Consider the following 10,762-nt stretch of genomic DNA (forward strand, 5'->3'; position numbering starts at 1 on the left):
AAAAAATCAGAAAAATAGATAAAAAGAAAAACCACATCTAGTCCAGCATCCTGTTCTCACTGTGCCCGACCAGATTCAATGAAAAGCCCACAAGAAGGATGTGATTTCCATAGCCTTCTTCCCAATGGTTTCCACTGCAGTGGAGATAGAGAACGATGGCAATATCTTGTGGCTGGAAAGATCAACTGAAATCCTGGATATGAAAGTCAAGTAGCCCACTCTGAACACCCACAGCTACTTTAGCTATTTTGAAGAGAAAAAATGGGGACAACGTATCTGTTGATCTGTCTGACAGAAAAGGAACATACAATCATTTCTTTTAACTTTGTTTTGCAGAGGAATTAAGAAGCCAAGATCAAAAGTGTCAGAGTGGGAGAGACGCGTTGTGGGAAGTTGAGGAAATGCTAACACTTTTGTCTCATTTTTCATTCTTATTAAAATAATTAAGGGGCCTGAGGCATATCACAAATCATTTGCTAATTCAAGCTTCAGAGGAACAGGGGGTGTATACAAGCCAGCTGTGGGGCCATTAGGGGATCCAGTCAAAAGAGTATAAAAGGGTTCCCTGGGCTGAGATATCTCAACAGCTTCCCTGAACTTCATCTCCTTCTCTCCATTTCTACTCTTCTGAGACTTTGGTAAGTCACTTGTTCACTCGGTAGAGCATGAGGCTCTTAACCTCAGGGTCAAGGATTCGAGCCCCACATTGGGCAAAACGATTCCTGGATTGGTTGAGCTAGATTACACTCTTGTTTCCTTTCAACCCTACCATTCTATAAATCTACGCTGGGATCTTGCATTTGCATGATTCTTGCACTGATGAAGAGGGTTCAAATAACTGAATTGCAACTGTTTTATTCTGTGAGATGGGTAGCTCTCGCCAGGGGTGCCAAATTGAATAAAATATGGGGGGCAGGTAAGCATGCCTACGCCATTTGAATGGCAATGCTAATCAACTTGGGGGGAGGGCAGCCCACTCAAATATTTTATGGGCTCGCCAAAGAGACCTTCAACCAGGAATCTTAATCCTTCATGTTGTTGGTTGGCTTCTTTTCTGTATCTATCTTATGAAATCATGTATTTAGCTGCCTTATACTGAGTTAGACTCTTGGTCCATGCAAATTGGTATCATCTACAATGACCAGCTTTGACTCTCCAAAGTTTCAAGGAGGGAGCATTTACCAGCTCAACCTGCAGATTCCTGGAACTGAACCTGGGACTTTCTGCATGCAAACCATGCATCCTGCCACTGACCAATGACCCTATGACCTTTCCAATAGAAACAAAGAAAGAGCCTAGACTTCAAGGCTCTGTCTAAACTGCTGACTTAAATAGAAGCATATGAAGTTGACCTGTACCGTGTCAGACCACTGGACCCCTAGTTCAGTATTGTCTACACTGACTAGAAGCTGCTGTATAGGACTTCAGGCAAGGGACGTTCCCTGACATTCCTGGGACCATGAGGGATAAGATTTAGGACCCACAATGGAGAGAAAGGTTGTAGTGGACAATACAGAATGCATGAATTAGTGCTTAATGTTTGTTGAATAACAGAAAACAGCTGATTTTCAATCAAGGAGAAAGGAAGATGGTTTAAGTTGGGGAAAATGGGAATGGGGGAAATATCCTACCAACTCTGACAGATCCCCTGCACTCCCCATTGAAGTGATGTACCCCACACTTATTTTCTCCCTTGGTGTTTTTGGTTTCAGACTCACCTCCATCCAACAATGGTTGACTGTGGTCCATCCTGTGCTGTCCCATCCTGTGCTTCCACCCCCACCGTTGGGTTTGGCTCAGCAGGAGGTCTTGGCTATGGTGGTCTCGGCTATGGATTGGGAGGTCTCGGCTATGGAAATGGAGGATTCGGCTACGGATATGGTGGTCTCGGCTATGGATATGGAGGTGCTGAAAGAGCAGCCAACCTCGGAGTCCTGGCAGGAGTTGCCCCATCCTGCATCAACCAAATCCCACCAGCAGAAGTTGTGATCCAGCCACCTGCCTGCGTTGTGACCATCCCAGGGCCCATCCTCTCTGCCAGCTGTGAGCCTGTGGCTGTTGGAGGCAACACTCCATGTGCTGTTGGTGGTTCTGGGATCGTAGGAGGCTATGGCTATGGGGGCTTGGGCTATGGGTCTGGTCTCCTTGGAAGCTCTGGGGGTTTCGGCTATGGTTTGGGCTACGGGAGGGGAAGGAAGTTCGGGCGTCGTTTTAGCATCTGTGCATAGGCCAATTAAACTTAAGAAGCATATTATGAACTTATAATCAGAGAGCTTGATACAGATCCATTGGGCATGGTTCAAATGAGCTTAATCCCAGAAACCACTGCTGAAGTTGAACCCTCTTCATCCCCCACCTCTTTGCTTTGAAGTCCAGAAAACTAAGATGCTTATATGCTAAATTTCTTCTGTATTTCTCATACAGCTATCAATGTCATTTCTTGAATCTTTTCAATAAAGCTTTTGGCACATTACAGTAACCCATGTGTGCTGGTTTTTGTAACACTTGGCCTCAGTTCCTCACAGCAAGCTGTCCAGCTGACTAAATTAAAACTGGAATGTGTCTCAAGGCCAACAAAAATTTGTCAGATGTTTGGAGGTTTTATACTTCAACTTTAAGAGATTCTGGGCTGGTAGGAAGCTATGGCTATGGGTCAGGTCTCCTTGGAAGCCATTTTGGTGGCTACCTTGGAGGTCTGAGGAAGGGTGGGCTCTTTGGAAGGAAATCCCTGCTGGGATGTTGTGGTAGTAAGTACTTTTAGATATATTGAACTCTTGAAGAACATATTTGTGATGATGACAGGAATGACCCTGAATGGGTGAAGATGATGCAGTGTCTTGTCCTGGGACCATCATAGAAGCCAACATCTTTTGCATGAATTCCAGCCGTGTTTCCTTCCTCCTTCTTTCCCCCTTGAAAGTATTTAATCCATGAATGAGTTCAGAGCTATATTGTACTAAATCCGCCTTTGCCTTGTTCATTTCTGCTATCTGTACACTTGCCTACTTGACACTATCCATATTTGCATTAAAAAGCATTCTGTGGTCGACTCTCTCCCTCTCCCTCTCTTGTTTGATTTGGCATCTTATGGTGAAAATTCCCCCAAAAAGAATACCAGGGTAGTCTCCCATGTTTGAAAAATCCTGGAATATGTTGGTCTAGAAGACCCTGAGCTAACTGAGAACTTAAGGGGCACTTAATAGGTTCAGAAGGCAGTGCACGAGTGGGAAAACATTGGCCTTCCCAATATTGCTGACCACCAAACCTGGCATTAGGTATATTTTGTTTCAGACCTCATAATTGCTATTTCTTTTAAAAAAAAAAAAATTATTCAAAATTAAAATAAAACATATTATCCAGAAACATATCATCCTTATTTTTTCCCCATTTTTCCTCCCTCCCCCCACCCTCCCGTACAAAACCCACCCACCCCCACCCACCCCCCGGCTTCCCTCAGTTCCAGTCTTTGATTTCTCTGAGAATGCTGTTTTCTGCATGTTACAAAGTTGTATAGATCCTCAAACTATTTAGCTGATTATTATAAATGGCAGCTGATTTTGCCATTTCAGGGTATTCTATCAGTTTCATAAGCCATTCCTCCTTAGCTGGTAATCCTTTCCATTCCACTTCTGACTTCCAACTCTACAACAATATGATTCTATGAATATGCACACCAACACCTCTCCTCATTTGTGTTTCCCAGACACTGGTATTCAGAGAGATATTAGCTGCAACAGTGGAAAGGGAACATAATCATCATGACTAATGACCACTGATTGCCTCCCCACCCACCCAATGAATTTGCCTAATCCTCTCTTGTTGTTATTGTTTAGTCGTTTAGTCGTGTCTTGACTCTTCGTGACCCCATGGACCAAAGCACGCCAGGCACTCCTGTCTTCCACTGCCTCCCGCAGTTTGGTCAAACTTATGTTGGTAGCTTCGAGAACACTGTCCAACCACCTCTATCTATCTATCGTCCCCTTCTCCTTGTGCCCTCCATCTTTCCCAACATCAGGGGCTTTTCCAGGGAGTCTTCTCTTCTCATGAGGTGGCCAAAGTATTGGAGCCTCAGCTTCAGGATCTGTCCTTCCAGTGAGCACTCAGGACTGATTTCCTTAAGAATGGATAGGTTTGATCTTCTTGCAGTCCACGGGACTCTCAAGAGTCTCCTCCAGCAGAATCCTCTCTTGGCAACAACAAAGTTGATGGCCATCTCTTTAATTGTTGTAGGAGGGAATACCATTATTCAAATATATTCTGTGTGAAGTCCCTCCGCGCTGGGTCCTAAATAGTTCAACAGTCAGTTCTAGTCTTATGAGAGAAGGAGACAAGCAAGGTGGCTTTCATGTCATGAACCACAAACAAACCAAACTATTATATGGGAGAAGCCCAAAGGATAAATGTTTATGGGATTGATGTTTTGTTCAGATATGTGCGTGCAATATGATTCAGCTAAGGTCATTAAAACATATTACTGAAAGAAAATCATTGATATGGCAAATATCCATATTGTTTCTATAAATTTATGAGGGCTGGGGAATGCCATCAAGTGATGGAGGGTCTCTGACTGTACTAGAAGGCAGAGGCCCTACATTATTATTTTTCTACAACAGACACCCCATGTGACCACTACTAATAGATTATCATCCCACTTCTACTTTGGTAGTAACTGTATGGCAGCTGGAAATAGGTATTCCAGAGGGGTGATCATATTTATATATTGATCATTTCACTTTCAGGTATAAAAATAAAAACCAAGACAGAGGGGAAAATATTTTTGTGGCTTACTTTCACATCTGTAATCATCCCCTTACTTTCACATCTGTTTACTCTCTGAGTAATAATCCACCCACTTTATAGCTCAAATGCTTAGGTGTTTGCAAAATAAAAAAAATTTAAAAAATTGGCGAGATTATATTTTCTTGGAATTTGAATGTTATTTGTAACAAACTTGTTCTCAACAGAATTTCCAGCACATCACTTGACCAGTAATCTGGAAAGAAGAGTATGCTCCCATTTTTTAACAGGTGCAATTTAGTGGATGTGTGGCATTTTCTGAATTGGACAGCTGTAGAATATACAGTGGTACCTCGGGTTAAGTACTTAATTCGTTCCAGTGGTCTGTTCTTAAACTGAAACTGTTCTTAACCTGAAGCACCACTTTAGCTAATGGGGCCTCCTGCTGCTGCCGCACCGCCGGAGCACGATTTCTGTTCTCATCCTGAAGCAAAGTTCTTAACCCGAGGTACTATTTCTGGGTTGGCGGAGTCTGTAACCTGAAACGTATGTAACCTGAAGCGTATGTCACCCAAGGTACCACTGTATTTTTTTTTTCTTCCGAGCTTCGGTTATTCTCAGAAATTGCAAATATTCTAGTCTTTATATTGGAATTAAACATATTTAAATTGAAGCTATAATCCTATCAGATCATTCCCCTACCACAGTCATGTTGCAAATGCAAGATCATATCACCCCTGAACCTACCGTATTTGGCAGTTGGAACCATCCCTATTATACCATGATATCTCAGAGGAGGCAAACCAAATGGCTATAACAAATTATTTCAACAGGAATGCCTCACCTGATGTCCAACACAATATTCTTGGGGATGTCTGAGGCATTTGCATTGTGGATGAGACTAAAAGAAATTGAGCTCTCTTCCAATGACACAAATCATGGCAGAATGCAAGATTTGGAATTAAAGCATAAGGAGCTGGCCCCAATCATATACATGCCAAAATAATTGCCAAAAGAGAATAACTAGAGGCTCTCAAATTACACAAAATTGCTAAATCAATACTGTTCTTAAAACAGAACTATTATGAGGCAGGGTATAGAAACACTAAATTAATAGCAATTATTCCAACAATAAGAAAACTTAAATCTCACATTACTGCTATAAATCAAGCAAATGTCCAATTGATGTATGACCCCAAATAAATCAATATCCTTTTTTTGCAAGCTACTATTTAAAGTTATATGGATAATCACACCCCAAAGGGAAGATATTACTTATACTAATTACTAATGAAGCCAATTTTGCAGCCAATTGACCCTACCTATAGAGAAGTTTTAAATTAGGAAATTTCAGGAGAAGAAAGTAAATATGCTACACAAAAGTTGGAAAAATGATAGAGCCCTGAGTCACCCATCAATTTCTTTATATTATATTATTTTGTGAGGAGGCAAAATCCCTGATACTTAGTTGGCATTCTGCATCATAATCATTCCCAAGTCAGGGCATGATTGGAAGGATAAAGATTTTTATTGACCCATAACCCTCTTAAATAAAGACAAAAAAAGTTCACATTTATTTTATTTCGTGTTATTTATGGATCTACGATGTGAGGCATTTGACTGCCCTGAAAAGGATTGTTTTAAGACAGTTCTAGTTTATGGCCCTGGGAAACCAGAGGCCTTTCTCCTGGGCATGGTCGGCCAGTTGGTGCCAAAGAAGGATAGAACTTTCTTTTTGTACGCCACAGCAGCAGCAAGAATTCTGGTCGCAAAGCATTGGAAGACACAAGATCTACCCACCTTGGAAGAATGGCAGATGCAAGTAATGGACTACATGGAAATGGCAGAAATGACTGGCAGAATACAAGATCAAGGAGAAGAGCAGGTGGAAGAAGATTGGAAGAAGTTTAAAAACTATTTACAAAAACATTGCAAAATCTTTGAATGTTGAGGACATTGAAATGAGAAGAAGAGGTTCAAGTGATTAAGATAAATAAAAATATGAAAGAAGGGATAGATATCGGATGAAAATTTGAATAAACATAATATTTGAAGGAATTTTAGGTTAAAATTAATATAAATGAATTTGCTAAATTAAATTTGAAGTGGAATACAAGAAAGGAGGGTGGGCAGAAGTCAAGAAAATAAGGTTACGAAGGATATGAATTTGAAAGGAGTATTTTCTTTTTTCTTTTCTTTTTCTTCTTTTTTAGCTTAAGTGTTTGTATTTTTGTTTTTTGTATTTTTGTGGTTTTGTATCTTTTTTGTATTTTCTCTTTTTATTGTTTATAATCTTTTCATTGTGAAAATTCAATAAAATATTACTTTAAAAAAAAAAAAGTTTATGGCCCTGGATTTAAAGTTTTAAGACCGGTAAAAAACCCCCAAAAAAACTATAAACCAAGGATTTTGCATCATTCTGGACAAATTCAGCTAATAGTCTATATTGAAATACTGTGAAAGCTGAAACAGGGATATCTGTTGCCTCCCTTTCTCATTGGAGACACTCACTGAAGCAATATGGAATAATCCAAACCTTCAGGGCTGGTGAATGGGGATGGTGACTAGATTGTCAAAGTAGGACCTGGGAGACCAAGAGTTAAATACCCACTTGTCCATAAAGCTCACACACCTCTGCACACAGTCCAGCGTGTCAATAGCCTTCTTAAATTGTGGCATCCAGAACTGGACACAGTATTCCAGGTGTGGTCAGACCAAGGCAGAATAGAGTGGTACTATTACTTCTCTTGAACTGGAAACTAGACTTCTGTTGGTGCAGCCTAGAATAGCAATAGCTTCTTTTTGTGTGTCTTTTTTTTTTTTTTTTTTGCTACTTCATCAAACTGATGACTCATGTTAAGCTTGTGGTCCACCAAGACTCCTAAATCCTTTTTATATGTACAGTGGTACCTCTGATAACGAACTTAATTCTTAGCTCCAGTTTCAAGGCATGTTTTTTCCCTGAATGAATAACTATTCATGGCACTCTGAAGGATGACGCTGCACTCGTGTTGAAAAAGAGGGAAATGTGAATTTTATCAAGATGACTACCGTATTTTTCGCTCTATAAGACGCACCAGACCACAAGACGCACCTAGTTTTTGGAGGGGAGGAGGAAAACAAGAAGAAAAAAAATTCTGAATCTCAGAAGCCAGAACAGCAAGAGGGATCGCTGTGCAGTGAAAGCAGCAATCCCTCTTGCTGTTCTGGCTTCTGGGATAGCTGCACAGCCTGCATTCACTCGATAAGACGCACACACATTTCCCCTTACTTTTTAGGAGGGAAAAAGTGACTCTTATAGAGCAAAAAATACGGTATATCTTAATTTATTTCCACATATAAGGAAAGCATTCAGGGTGCTAGAATGGAGGGCTACCCAACTACACCCCAGTTTTAAGGGTGCTTCAGATACCTGAAGTCCTGAACAGTTTGCTCTGAGGAACTGAGGCTTAGTGTTCAAAAACCAAGACACAAACATTCTAAGAATGAAGAAGCTTTATTGAAAAGTTCAAGGAAATGGTACATAAAGTTGTACAAGAAGCAAGGAAGACAAACAGTGTGGAAGGATCTTATTCTTCTCTACTTTAAAATAAAAGGGGGAGTGATTCTTCAGCCATGGTTATTTAGATTCAGCACTTGGATATCAGTTCAGGATATGCTTCTCAGGTTTAATTGGCCTATGAACAGATGCTAAAACGACGCCCGAACCTCTTTCCAAGGAGTGCTCCCCTCCCGTAACCCAAACCATAGCCGAAGCCGCCAGAGCTTCCAAGGAGACCAGACCCAAAGCCCAAGCCCCCATAGCCTCCTACGATCCCGGAACCACCAACGGCACATGGAGTGTTGCCTCCAACAGCCACAGGCTCACAGCTGGCAGAGAGGATGGGCCCTGGGATGGTCACAACGCAGGCAGGTGGCTGGATCACGACCTCTGCTGGTGGGACCTGGTTGATGCAGGATGGGGCAACTCCTGCCAGGACTCCGAGGTTGGCTGCTCTTTCAGCACCTCCATAGCCATAGCCGAGACCACCAAATCCGGAGCCGAATCCTCCATTTCCATAGCCGAGACCTCCCAATCCATAGCCGAGACCACCATAGCCAAGACCTCCTGCTGAGCCAAACCCAACAATGGGAGTGGAGGCACAGGATGGGACAGCGCAGGATGGACCACAGTCAACCATTGTTGGGTGGAGGTGAGTCTGAAACCAAAAACACCAAGGGAGAAAATAAGTGTGGGGTACATCACTTCAGTGGGGGTGGACCACAGTCAACCATGGCTGAAGAAGAATCTAAAGTATACAATTGAAGAACTGAGTTGAATATGGAGCATGAGAACCAAAGAGGGCCAAATAATTATAAAAGCTCAGATATAAGGTACATCAGGGGGAGTCAGTGTGTAGTTTTTTCTGATGTTGCAGATTTCAACTCGCATCAGACCCAACCAGCATGAATAGCAGAGAAGGGTAATGAGACTATAGGAACCTCACTATAACTACTGAGTGAGAACTACACCCCTGTGGTAGATGCTGTAGAAAAATAAGAAAGTACTCATATATATTGGAAGGATGATTCAGTGATGGTGCTCTGAATTTAAAAAATCATGCTATGTCTACAATACTATCAAAAACATTTTTTTAACAGGCTGGAGAACAATAAAACATTTTCTAGCAAGGTAGGAATGAAAAAGAAAGAAAGAAAGAAAGAAAGAAAGAAAGAAAGGGAGGGAGGGAGGGAGGGAGGGAGGGAGGGAGGGAGGGAAGGAAGGAAGGAAGGAAGGAAGGAAGGAAGGAAGGAAGGGAGAGAAAAGCTGTAATTCTTTATCTATTTACCTGGGATTAAACATCTGTGAACACAACAGGGCTTACTTATCAGTAAAATGCAGATATTTTGTGCCACAAAATAGAGAAGTGTGCCTGTGTGCATGCAAGCACCTGTCTGTTTATCCCTGACTGTGTTTAAATTACATTCAGGGAGACAATGGAAAGCTGGTGGTGCCTTCCAAATATCACAATTCTCCCTAACAAATTTAGAGTTCATTAATATGAATTTCCCACCTTAGCCTTCCTAAATGTAAGGTGGCAGAGCCAGCCTCTAACTCCCATCCGCCTCAGCCAGCATGCCAAATGGCCGAGGATGATGGGAGTTTTGGCTCAACAACATGTGCAAGATCCCTCTTTCTCCTCTTTTCCCCTAGACATGTGTCCCAACCAGCCAGGGATCACATATTAAATATAATTACAGAGGGTAAAGTAGGGCTGGGGAAACTGTGGCCCTCCAGTTGTTCAATATCCCAAGTCACCTTAGGCATCATTCCTAATGGTCAGGGATGATGTGAGCAACATCTCAAGGACCACAGGATAGCCATCCCTGTCCTAACTGGAAAGTCCATCTAGCCTATCCTTTGACAACTCTGGGAATATTCCACCTAGAAAATAGACTTACCTGCTTGTTTGAGAAGATGAAGTAAAGATGGAAGAGTCAGATGGAGTTGTTGGAGGAACTGAAGGAAGTCTCAGCTTTTATACAGTTCTGCTAGTCCCCAGTGCCTAAGGTGCTGCCTCTTTCCAGCTAATCATTGTTGGCAATTGTTCTTTCATGTGCAAAAAATAAATAAATCAGTTTACGAAGCACAAAAAGGGAGGCCACAAAATTAAACTGTGGTAACAGTGCAACATAATCATGACACCTATTCCTTTGTGCCTCCCTTCCTTTTAATTTTGCTGACCTCGAGTCAAATAGCTCCAGTTTGTCTGATGTTTTAAAGCAGAAACACCCAGAAGGAGGAGATGGAGATCACCAAAGCTCTTTCATCAGCACCGGGGTCTGTAGGACACCATCAAAGCTTTTTGCATATGCATACAGGATTCTGAGACATCTCCAGTAACAGTGGAAAACAGTGTCTTTGAATGCCATCAGAAGAGTCCTGCTGAACAAGGCCAAAAAGCCCATCAAATACGACATCCCTTTCTCTCTCTTGCCCACCAGATCCCTTACCAAAATGCTAGCAAGCCGGACCCGAGTCCAG

At 41.9% G+C, this 10,762-nt stretch overlaps 2 protein-coding genes across 2 annotated transcripts; one reads left to right on the forward strand and one right to left on the reverse strand.

The window, feature by feature from the left end:
- The first annotated feature begins 558 nt into the window (after nucleotides 1-558).
- On the forward strand, nucleotides 559-2,479 carry LOC309330037 (uncharacterized protein). Its single transcript, XM_081841434.1, has 2 exons — nucleotides 559-638; nucleotides 1,713-2,479. Exon 2 carries the CDS (start codon nucleotides 1,731-1,733, stop codon nucleotides 2,226-2,228), a length of 498 nt encoding a protein of 165 aa, XP_081697560.1. The 5' UTR covers nucleotides 559-638; nucleotides 1,713-1,730; the 3' UTR covers nucleotides 2,229-2,479.
- Nucleotides 2,480-8,214: 5,735 nt separating this feature from the next.
- LOC309330036 (uncharacterized protein) lies at nucleotides 8,215-10,265 on the reverse strand. The gene is made up of 2 exons (XM_081841433.1): nucleotides 10,180-10,265; nucleotides 8,215-8,936 (listed from the first exon to the last, which is right to left on the reverse strand). Exon 2 carries the CDS (start codon nucleotides 8,916-8,918, stop codon nucleotides 8,415-8,417), a length of 504 nt encoding a protein of 167 aa, XP_081697559.1. The 5' UTR covers nucleotides 8,919-8,936; nucleotides 10,180-10,265; the 3' UTR covers nucleotides 8,215-8,414.
- Between the last annotated feature and the right edge of the window lie 497 nt (nucleotides 10,266-10,762).

This window comes from Podarcis erhardii (assembly GCF_964252035.2).
Source record: "Podarcis erhardii genome assembly, chromosome: 15".
Taxonomy (NCBI): domain Eukaryota; kingdom Metazoa; phylum Chordata; class Lepidosauria; order Squamata; family Lacertidae; genus Podarcis; species Podarcis erhardii.

Excerpts from the sequence above, each read along its gene's own strand:
- LOC309330037 (XM_081841434.1), top strand. The coding sequence starts at position 1,731 with ATGGTTGACTGTGGTCCATCCTGTGCTGTCCCATCCTGTGCTTCCACC.
- LOC309330036 (XM_081841433.1), bottom strand. The coding sequence starts at position 8,918 with ATGGTTGACTGTGGTCCATCCTGCGCTGTCCCATCCTGTGCCTCCACT.